Here is a 9,502-nt window from a genome sequence, read left to right as displayed (position 1 = left end):
GTTAAAAATAAGAGGGTGACAATGAAAATGGTTAAGGTAGGATACAACAAAGACAAGGGAGGGATTCTATGTGTGCTATGTGTGTTGGGGAATCTGTGCGTCTAGGTAAAGTTTTTAATGAATATCTTGCATCTATATTCGCCGAGGACTTGAAGGAAAGTGATATCAGTGTAGAGTAACAAATATGCTGATGCAGTTTGAGATTGAGATGGAAGTGGTGCTGAGGCTCTTGAAGAACTTTATGGTGAATACCGTCCCAGGCCTAACTGGATAATTCTCAGGTTATTGAGAGAGGCAAGAGAAGATATTGCGGAGCCCTGGTGAGGATGTGTATTTATTCTTTAGCAGCAGGTGATGACCGGGAGGACTGGAGAGTCGCCAATGTTTTTCCTTCATTTAAGAAAGGAAGTGCAGAAAAGATACGATGGTGACATTTAAGATGTTCTTAGATATAAATCGCGATAAGGAGGAATGGAGGCATATAGAAACATAGAAACATAGAACGTAGGTGCAGGACTAGGCCATTCGGCCCTTCGAGCCTGCTCCGCCATTCAATATGATCATGGCAGATCATCCAACTCAGTATCCCGTACCTGCCTTCTCCCCACACCCCCTCATCCCTTTAGCCACAAGGGCCACATCTAACTCCCTCTTAAATATAGCCAATGCACTGGCCTCGACTACCTTCTGTGGCAGAGAGTTCTAGAGATTCACCACTCTCTGTGTGAAAAATGTTTTTTCTCATCTCGGTCCTAAAGGATTTCCCCTCTATCCTTAAGCTGTGACCGCTTGTCCTGGACTTCCCCAACATAGGGAACAATCTTCTTGCATCTAGCCTGTCCAATCCCTCAAGAATTTTGTAAGTTTCTATAAGATCCCCCCTCAATCTCCAAAATTCTAGCGAGTACAAGCCGGGTCTATCCAGTCGTTCCTCATATGAAAGTCCTGACATCCTAAGAATCAGTCTGGCGAACCTTCTCTGCACTCCCTCTATGACAATAATGTCCTTCCTCAGATTTGGAGACCAAAACTGTACGCAATACTCCAGGTGTGGTCTCACTGCAGTAGAACCTCGTTGCTCTTATACTCAAATCATTTAGCTATGAATGCTAACATGGGACACGTGAAGGCTGAAGAGGTTAATTTAACTTGGCATAATGTTCCGCAACGACATCGTAGACAAGGGCCTACTCCTGCATTTACCACGATTTTATTAATTTTAACATAGTAATGGAAAGCCGAACATCCACGAAAATTGGAGAAGGGCCAATTCTGATGGCATTACACCGGCGACCTGCGAATGTTGACTGATGGAGGAATTTTAGAGCGATTTAGAGAAAATTCGTGGTCAGTAAGTTCCTATTCGTGTACTACAGCGTAAAATGCGGTATTCTGGACGCGAGAACACTGGCTGACGTGGCATAGTGAAGCTCTGGTCAAGATACGAAGCAAATATATGTCACGTAACGGCAGCTGGCATCACGTAAATCCCTTGAGAGTAACGAGGGACGTAGGATCGCATTTAAGGTGGAAATTCCGCGAGTCAAAAAGGGTACATGGAATATTCCTGCCAGATGTGTGCAGTAAAAACCCAAGTGATTCAGTAAATAAATTAGGAGGAAATGGTTGCAGTGGACGTAATAAATGTGTGGTCATCTGTGTATGGAGCCGCTGAATATGTCCTAGCTCCTAAACAATTATTATTTGTCCCTGTGTAGTTTGCAGGTCATGGAAGCTAGGAGATTCATGGATGAGGCTGAGGGTGCCTTGAAATAATTGTTATTACCGGAGAGGAGTTTTTTGACTGTCTTGAGAAGTATAAGTTTGCACAAATCCCCGGGCCTGGCCAAGTGCATTCTCGGGCATTTTGGGAAGCAAGTAAAGCAATTCCTTGTGTTCTGGTTGAGATGTGCTTGTCTCCCTTGGTCATGCTGAATTACCGGTAAATTGCAAGATTATGCCATAATTTAACAACAGCTGCAAGGCTAATCCAGTGATCCATAGCCTAGTGATCGACAGCCGTGGTGGCAAAGTTACTGTTACATGTCATCTAAGTGCATTTGGAACGACAAGGTCTGGTTTCGGTAGTTAACATGGCCTACTGAAGTATGCCTCACGTTTCCCAAAACTCTTCAAATGGGATACTGTTGGTCCAAGCTTCGTTTACCCAGCTCCTTTTTTTCTCGGCCAGAGACCTACCCTCTCTTGCATCCAAGCGTCCACATCTGTGTATCCATCACTCTACCAGGATGGTGAATATCCTGAACTTTTTCCACCACACATTTGAGAACATCCCACTTACCTGCCGTTCTATTGACGACAAATAGGCCACGAACAATGTATAGTTTAATACCATCAATATTAACTGCCAATATTCAAAAAAGTTAACCCCTGGGCCCGCACTGTCTTTCTTCATCAATATCATGAATACATTAGAACAGTGATCGCTCCTCCCAGAAGGTTTGCTCACCAACACTTCAGTCAGTTGGACTTCCCAATACCATGAGTAGGTCCAGCCATAATACACGAATGATGAAATGAAGGTGTAGAAGATGTGGAAATATTCAGGGGGATTTATCAGGGATTGGAGGGCTTGAGTTAAGTGGAGTGTTGATTACTGGGACTGTTTTCCCTTGAACGAACGAGGCTGAGGGAAGATCTTATTGAGGTGTTTGCAATTACGAAATGAAAATAGGTTTATTGTAGACAGTGAAAATGGTTATCAGAAATGACAGCAAGCTTTTGATCATTTGGGCAATCGGGTTGAGGAATGTTTAATGGAAATTGATGCACCTACAAGAAAATGCTGCAAATTCCGCGTATGTGAATATACTTGGCCAATAACCATTCATTCCTCCATTCCTCCATTCATTCATTCATTCATCCATCCATCCCTTCATTCATGCATTCATTCATTCATTAATTGATTCATTCATTCATTCATTCATGCATTCATCCATTCATTCATGCATGCATTCATTCATTCATTCATTCATACATACAATCATTCATTCATTCATTCATTCATTCATCATTCATTCATTCATTCATTCAATCATTAATTCATTCATTCATTCATTCAATCATTCAGTCAGTCATTCATTCAATCATTCATTCATTCATGCATTCATTCATTCAATTAATTAATTCATTCATTCATTCATTCAATCATGCATTCATTCATACATACATTAATTAATTAATTAATTAATTCATTCATTCATTCATTCATTCATTCATTCATCCATTCATTCATTCATACATACATTCATACATGCATGCATTCATGCCTTCATTCATTCAGTCATTCATCCATCCATTAATTAATTAATTAATCGATTAATTAATTGATTAATTAATTAATTAATTGCTTGATTAATTACTTCATTCATTCATTCAATCATGCATTCAATCATTCATTCAATCATTCAATCATTCATTCATACATGCATTCATTCATTCAGGTAGTGTGAGGAGTTGCAGTTTGGAATGTCCAAAAGCCATTCGCAGCAAATGCGGGGCCTTAGGTGTATTATCGAACAGTGGGACCTTGAGCGCTTGCACACGGTTCGCTGAAAGTGGCCTCACAAGTGGACTGCATGGGAAAGCCTATGGTGCGTTTGGCCTTAATCGGCATAAAGAATAAAGAATGTGTGACGTTATCTTACAGATGAAGAAAACGGCATTTGTGAGGCAGAAATACCGACGAGAGGAGATAGTCGTCTCTGACATTATTCCTTGAACAGCTGAGGGTTGATCACATAGAGGCTTGAGTGATCTCTTGGAGGCTTGTCAGTGTTCGATTCATATTTCGCACGTCAAGTTTACCTTCCAATTTACCCGATTCGCACCTGTTTTCACTGCGTTGAAATCGGCATGTTTCCAAAATGCCCGAGAAAGATGCAACGTGGATGCGAATTAACCCCATTCTGCGATGCAGCCATTGCTTGACTTTATTATCTTCTTTTTAGTAGTTCGCTATCATATGCTCTTTTCCGTCACCGTATGATAAGCCTTTGCAATTTGCCCTCTCTATCCACATGTTCCAGCGACGCGACCTCGTTCACCAGAAACACACCACCGAAGACTGATTTCCTAAACATAGACACATAGTAACATTGAAAATAGGTTCAGGAAGTCCTTCACGTTGTAACCTTGAGTCGTGGGCGATACATTGATCTACACATTTTACATCAGGCATTCCTCCACCCCGGGATGTGAAATTACTTCATATTGTGTGGAAAGAAACGTGTTTGTTCAAGAGAGTGGGACTAATATTTGTGTTCCGTCATTCCCCGGACCCCACTGGAGAATTGGCGGGAGTATTAATGAACGTCTGAACCGCGCTGTAGCTCAGTTGTGCTCCCTGGACTGAACGCCGGCACTGGGACTCTTCCTGATGGGACGGGCGGCAATTCTGTACGTCAATGAAATCATCTATCCGATCCTGGCGGCGTTTGGTATCCCTGGTAAGCTGTGATTGTGTCGCTTAATGCGTTGCTGGTCTGTTTCAACTCTACAGGGCGTGAGTACTTTGACGTAATCCCTACACTACAACAAACTGTACTCCGATCAGTAGAGTTAAATCATCCAAATACGTATCGCCGTAGCGTCGCAATTCACAATCATATGGTCAGGGAACAGAATAGAATATATTCCTATAGACGTAGAACGGCTGGACAGCGGGTTGAACGAAAGCAGCTTCGTAAATGGGGGGTAAATGGGAACTTCACTCTCCGAAGAACGGAATATTGCAATAACTAAACTGATGAGTTTTTCAAGAGATCAGAAATTCAAGGATGGTGGGGTTCACGGGTCTGTAGCGCCGGAGAAGGAGACATTGATAAGGAAGTGTTTGTAAAAAGACCGAGAACATTACAATGGATCATAAAGTGCTGGGGTAAGTCAGCGGGTCATGCGGCATCTGTGGCGGACAAGGATAGCCGACGTTTCGGGTCGGGATCTTTCTTCAGATGCCATGTCCGGGTGAACTACTCCAGCGTCTGCAGTTATTCCTGCTTCCAACATATTGTAGTTGAGAGTTAACTAGTAGGCGAGTGGTGACTGTGGGGTACAAGTTGGTGACAAGTGAGACAAAGGTGAAGGAATCTTAATCTGCCGTCTGTGTACTGTCCTCCTCCACTATCTCCAGCCAATAATAAACCTTCATCCTCGCCCAGACAGCACGACTGCTTCCGTCTATTCGGGCTCTCTTGTTGGTTGTAAACGCAGGCACTACTTAAATGTCTCCAACGCCACCCTCTTCACTGCATCGTAAAGCGAGTCCACTGAAATGTTGCATCTCCTCTCACTCTCCGTCAGATGCAGCCCGAGTATTTTCAGCAACAACTTTCCCATTTCAGTTATCCAGATCCCTTCGTTTTCTCTCTGCTTGCCATTTTGATTGATAACGAAACCAAAATGATTTTAACGAGCAGAAGGTGAAATTGAAGTGGTTTAAATAGAACGCGGGAAACTACCTAAACCTGAAATCGAAATAGGATGTGCTAGAAAAGAGAAAGGGGCAGATCACGGGTTGGTGTTTCAGATCAAAGACCATTCAATCTGTGATGGTCACCGTCAGTCCAGATGATGAGTCTTGGAGCTAAAGCGGGAGCATTTTTCAGATTGAGTTCTTGGACCTAAAGCCTGTTTACAGATTGTTTATTTTTTTTCTTGGCGTGCAAAGATACAGAGATTTATTTTCAGATTGATGGTCTTATATTGGAGTTTGGAAAGTATTTTGGGACTGGCGACATGATTACACTGTTTTTTAAATGAATCTGATATATTCACTCTGTCTGTACAAAGTGGTATTGAATGACGTGCCGCAACGAACGCTTTGAATTCCAATTGAGCGCCTTTCGTGGTCCGTCTCGTTGAGTGTCATCATTCATAAAGTAATACAGAGCGGAAGTAGAGCCTTCGGTCCAATTTGTTCATTCCGTCCAAGATCCCCCATCTACACTTGTCCCATTGGCACGCTTTAGCTCATATTTGTCGGAACCATTCCTGTCTTCGAATTTCTCCAAATGCGTTTCAAATGTTGTTTTATTATCTACCTTAAATACCTCATCTGCCAGCCCGGTCCCTACACTACCCGCCCTCTCTGTGGTAAAGCTTCATGTTAAGTACATCCCTTGCTTACACCCATCAGCCCGTGTGCCAACGCGTGTATCTATAGGATGATCCAGAGTGCGTTCAGACAGGAAGTGGAGAACGCGCTTAAATATTTAATCGGGACTATTAGTAAACCCAAGAAACTGGCGCGGCAGTGGCCTGGAACCACACTTGGGATGTGACGCCGACTTCGCTTTATTCTTCCACAAGACCGTGCTGTTCTGTACTCTCCATTCCACCCAGACGGACTCGTGGAACAAGACACCCCAATAAAATAGATTTGACCCCAATTGCCCCATTTATTCTCAACTCGAACTCGATATCATGTGGCTCTTGTCCATTCACCGTATCTGACCCCTTCATGCTTTCTTGTAGCCCCCAAACATAATCTTAATTCCATTACATTAGTGGTTCCATTCAAATATTAATTCAATTGCATTGCTGTTCTTCCTTCAGCGAACGTGCTGACGGCTGTGATCCTACACCGGGGAAAGTGCGGGCTCTCCAGAGGAATCACCCGTTACATGGTGGCGATGGCAATCTCCGACCTTCTCGTTATAATCTTACACGTGTTACTCCGGGAAATCTACATTTACTACATCCCTAACTCGTTCCTCTCCCTCAGCGCAGTTTGTCCTTCTAATGTGTATCTGCGGATCGTCACCGTGGACTATTCCGTCTGGTTAACCGTGTCCTTCACCTTTGACCGTTTTGTCAGCATTTGCTGCCCGAAGCTGAGACTCATCTATTGTACGGATAGGACGGCCGCCGTGGTCATTGTGTCCATGTGCGCGCTGTGCTGCATCAAGTACATCCCCTTTAACTTCATGTACGAGTCACGCTTCACTGTGGACAGTGTCAAGTGGGGGTGCCGACCTAAACCCGCCTACTTCACCTCCATCTGGTGGGTGGCTTTCTCGTGGATGTGCAGCATCTCTCTCTCCTTCCTCCCCTTCCTTCTGGTTCTATTGTTTAACGGGCTGACGGTCAGGAACATCGTTGCGGCCAGCAGAGTCCGCCGGCGCCTGAAGGCACTGGATGGCAAGGACACTGAGACAGAGAATCGGACAAAGTCCATAGTGTTGCTGTTTACGGTGTCCGGCGCCTACATACTGCTGTGGACAACGTCAACTGTCACCTTCATTTCCACTCGTGTCACTGAGAATTTCGTGGGCGGGGATCAAACAAGCCCCTCTTACATCGCCAATGATGCGGGGGCCTTGCTCATGCACATCAGCTCATGTGCCAACACTTGTATCTATGGGATGACCCAGAGTAGGTTCAGACAGGAAGTGAAAAACGCGGTTAGATATTTAACTGGGGTTGTTAGTAAACCTAAGCAACTGGTGCGGCAGTGGACGAACCAGAGGTGAGATGTGACGCTGCCCTTCGCTTTATTCTTCCACAAGATCGTGCTCTCGATTTCACCCAGAGTGGACGCGTGGAATAGGACTCTTCGTTTACCTGCTAGTTATGCGTCATTTTTCCCGGTTCCGTTTGTACGCTGCGTGAAATAAAGCTATCGACACAGTGTCATCTTCATATTTCCATCTCATGGCAAGAAATAAAAATGTTGCATTAAAATCACTGAACCTGAAAACCTGCCCCAGCTTTTTATTAAATTACATCAGATTTCATCCATTCTCCGTTTATGTGGACTGAATAATATTTTGTATTCTGGGCAAAGTCTAAGCGAAATGTGTTGGGCACGTTTTCCACGCAGAGAGTGGTGGGCGTCTGAAACGCGCTGCCGACGACGGTCGTGGTAACAGATATGATGGGGGGGGGGGGGGGGGGGGGGCGTTTAAACTATTTTCAGATAGGCACGTGGATGTGCAGGAAATAAAAGCATATGGAACACGTGCGAGTTTAGTTCAGCTTGGCATCGTGTTCAGCAGGGAATGATGTTCGCCGAGTAACTTGTTCCTCTGCTTTACTGTTCTATATAAATGCATGGCAGTTGCAGTATAATGTCTATAAATATGAGTTTATCCACTTTGGTGTCACGAACAGGAAAGCAGACTGTGATCTAAATGGTGGCCGATTAGGAAAAGGGGAGATGCAACGAGACCTGGGTGTCGTGATACACCAGTCATTGAAAGTAGGCATGCAGGTGCAGCAGGCAGTGAAGAAAGCGAATGGTATGTTAGCATTCATAACAAAAGGATTTGAGTACAAGACAGGGAGGTTCTACTGCAGTTGTACAGGGTCTTGGTGAGACTACACGTGCAGTATTACGTACAGTTTTGGTCTCCGAATCTGAGGAAGGACATTATTGCCATAGAGGGAGTGCAGAGAATGTTCACCAGACTGATTCCTGGGATGTCACGACTTTCATATGAAGAAAGACTGGATGGACTCGGCTTGTACTCGCTAGAATTTAGGCGATTGAGGGGGGATCTTATAGAAACTTACAAAATTCTTAAGGGGTTGGACAGGCTAGATGCAGGAAGATTGTTCCCGATGTTGGGGAAGTCTAGGAAAATGGGTCTCAGTTTAAGGATAGAGGGGGAATTCTTAAGGGGTTGGACAAGCTAGATCCAGGAAGATTGTTCCCGATGTTGGGGAAGTCCAGGACAATGGGTCTCAGCTTAAGGATAGAGGGGGGATCCTTTAAGACCGAGATGAGAAAAACATTTTTCACACAAAGAGTGGTGAATCTCTGGAATTCTCTGCCACAGAAGGTAGTTGAGGCCAGTTCATTGGCTACATGTTAGATGTGGCCCTTTTGGCTAAAGGGATCAGAGGGTGTGGAGAGAAGGCAGATACAGGATACTGAGTTGGATGATCAGCCATGATCATATTGAATGTCGGTACAGGCTCGAAGGGCCCAATGGCCTACTCCTGCACCAATTTTCTAAGTATCTATGTAGGTATGTTACAAAACCTACCCGAATCGTCGATGAGAATCTGCCCCCAGGCCGTGTGTGTGATTTTGGCGCTGTTTAGAGGGGGCGGGTTTAAAACGCGATTTTTACTAGGCTGTTGAAATCGAAAATGTTCAGCCTAGTAAATCATTAACGGAAAATCGCTGAAAGACCCCGTCGCAAAAGGTATTATTAGTTTTTATGGCCTTGTATAATAGTTATAGTAGTTTAAAAACCACTCTCTCAACCCGCGACCTCTCGCAGCCCCAGGGTTTTATAAAGCAAACAATTAAAGGTATGTACCTTATTTTTACATTAAAAGGGGCTTCTTAAGAACCCTGTATATAAAGTTTTCTATAGCGAATAGTTCATTTTAGGCTCTTTATATCCCGCAGTATTTTTCTGGGCATTTGAGGGCACAAATCCACTGCAATGTGAACGTTCTAAACCAGCGCGTTCACAGGAACCCACTAGAGAACTGATTTAAATTGACTTTAATTTACAGCAATTGAACA

At 44.0% G+C, this 9,502-nt stretch overlaps 1 protein-coding gene across 1 annotated transcript; it reads left to right on the top strand.

Annotated features, from left to right (window-relative positions):
- The first annotated feature begins 4,399 nt into the window (after window positions 1-4,399).
- On the top strand, window positions 4,400-7,493 carry LOC129694667 (probable G-protein coupled receptor 139). Its single transcript, XM_055631388.1, has 2 exons — window positions 4,400-4,469; window positions 6,577-7,493. Exons 1-2 carry the CDS (start codon window positions 4,400-4,402, stop codon window positions 7,491-7,493), a joined length of 987 nt encoding a protein of 328 aa, XP_055487363.1.
- Window positions 7,494-9,502: the final 2,009 nt, after the last annotated feature.

Source organism: Leucoraja erinacea, unplaced genomic scaffold (assembly GCF_028641065.1).
Source record: "Leucoraja erinacea ecotype New England unplaced genomic scaffold, Leri_hhj_1 Leri_74S, whole genome shotgun sequence".
NCBI classification, from domain to species: Eukaryota; Metazoa; Chordata; class Chondrichthyes; order Rajiformes; family Rajidae; genus Leucoraja; species Leucoraja erinaceus.
The sequence above is the reverse complement of the archived record's forward strand: the minus strand, read 5'-3'. Positions and strand labels throughout refer to the sequence as shown.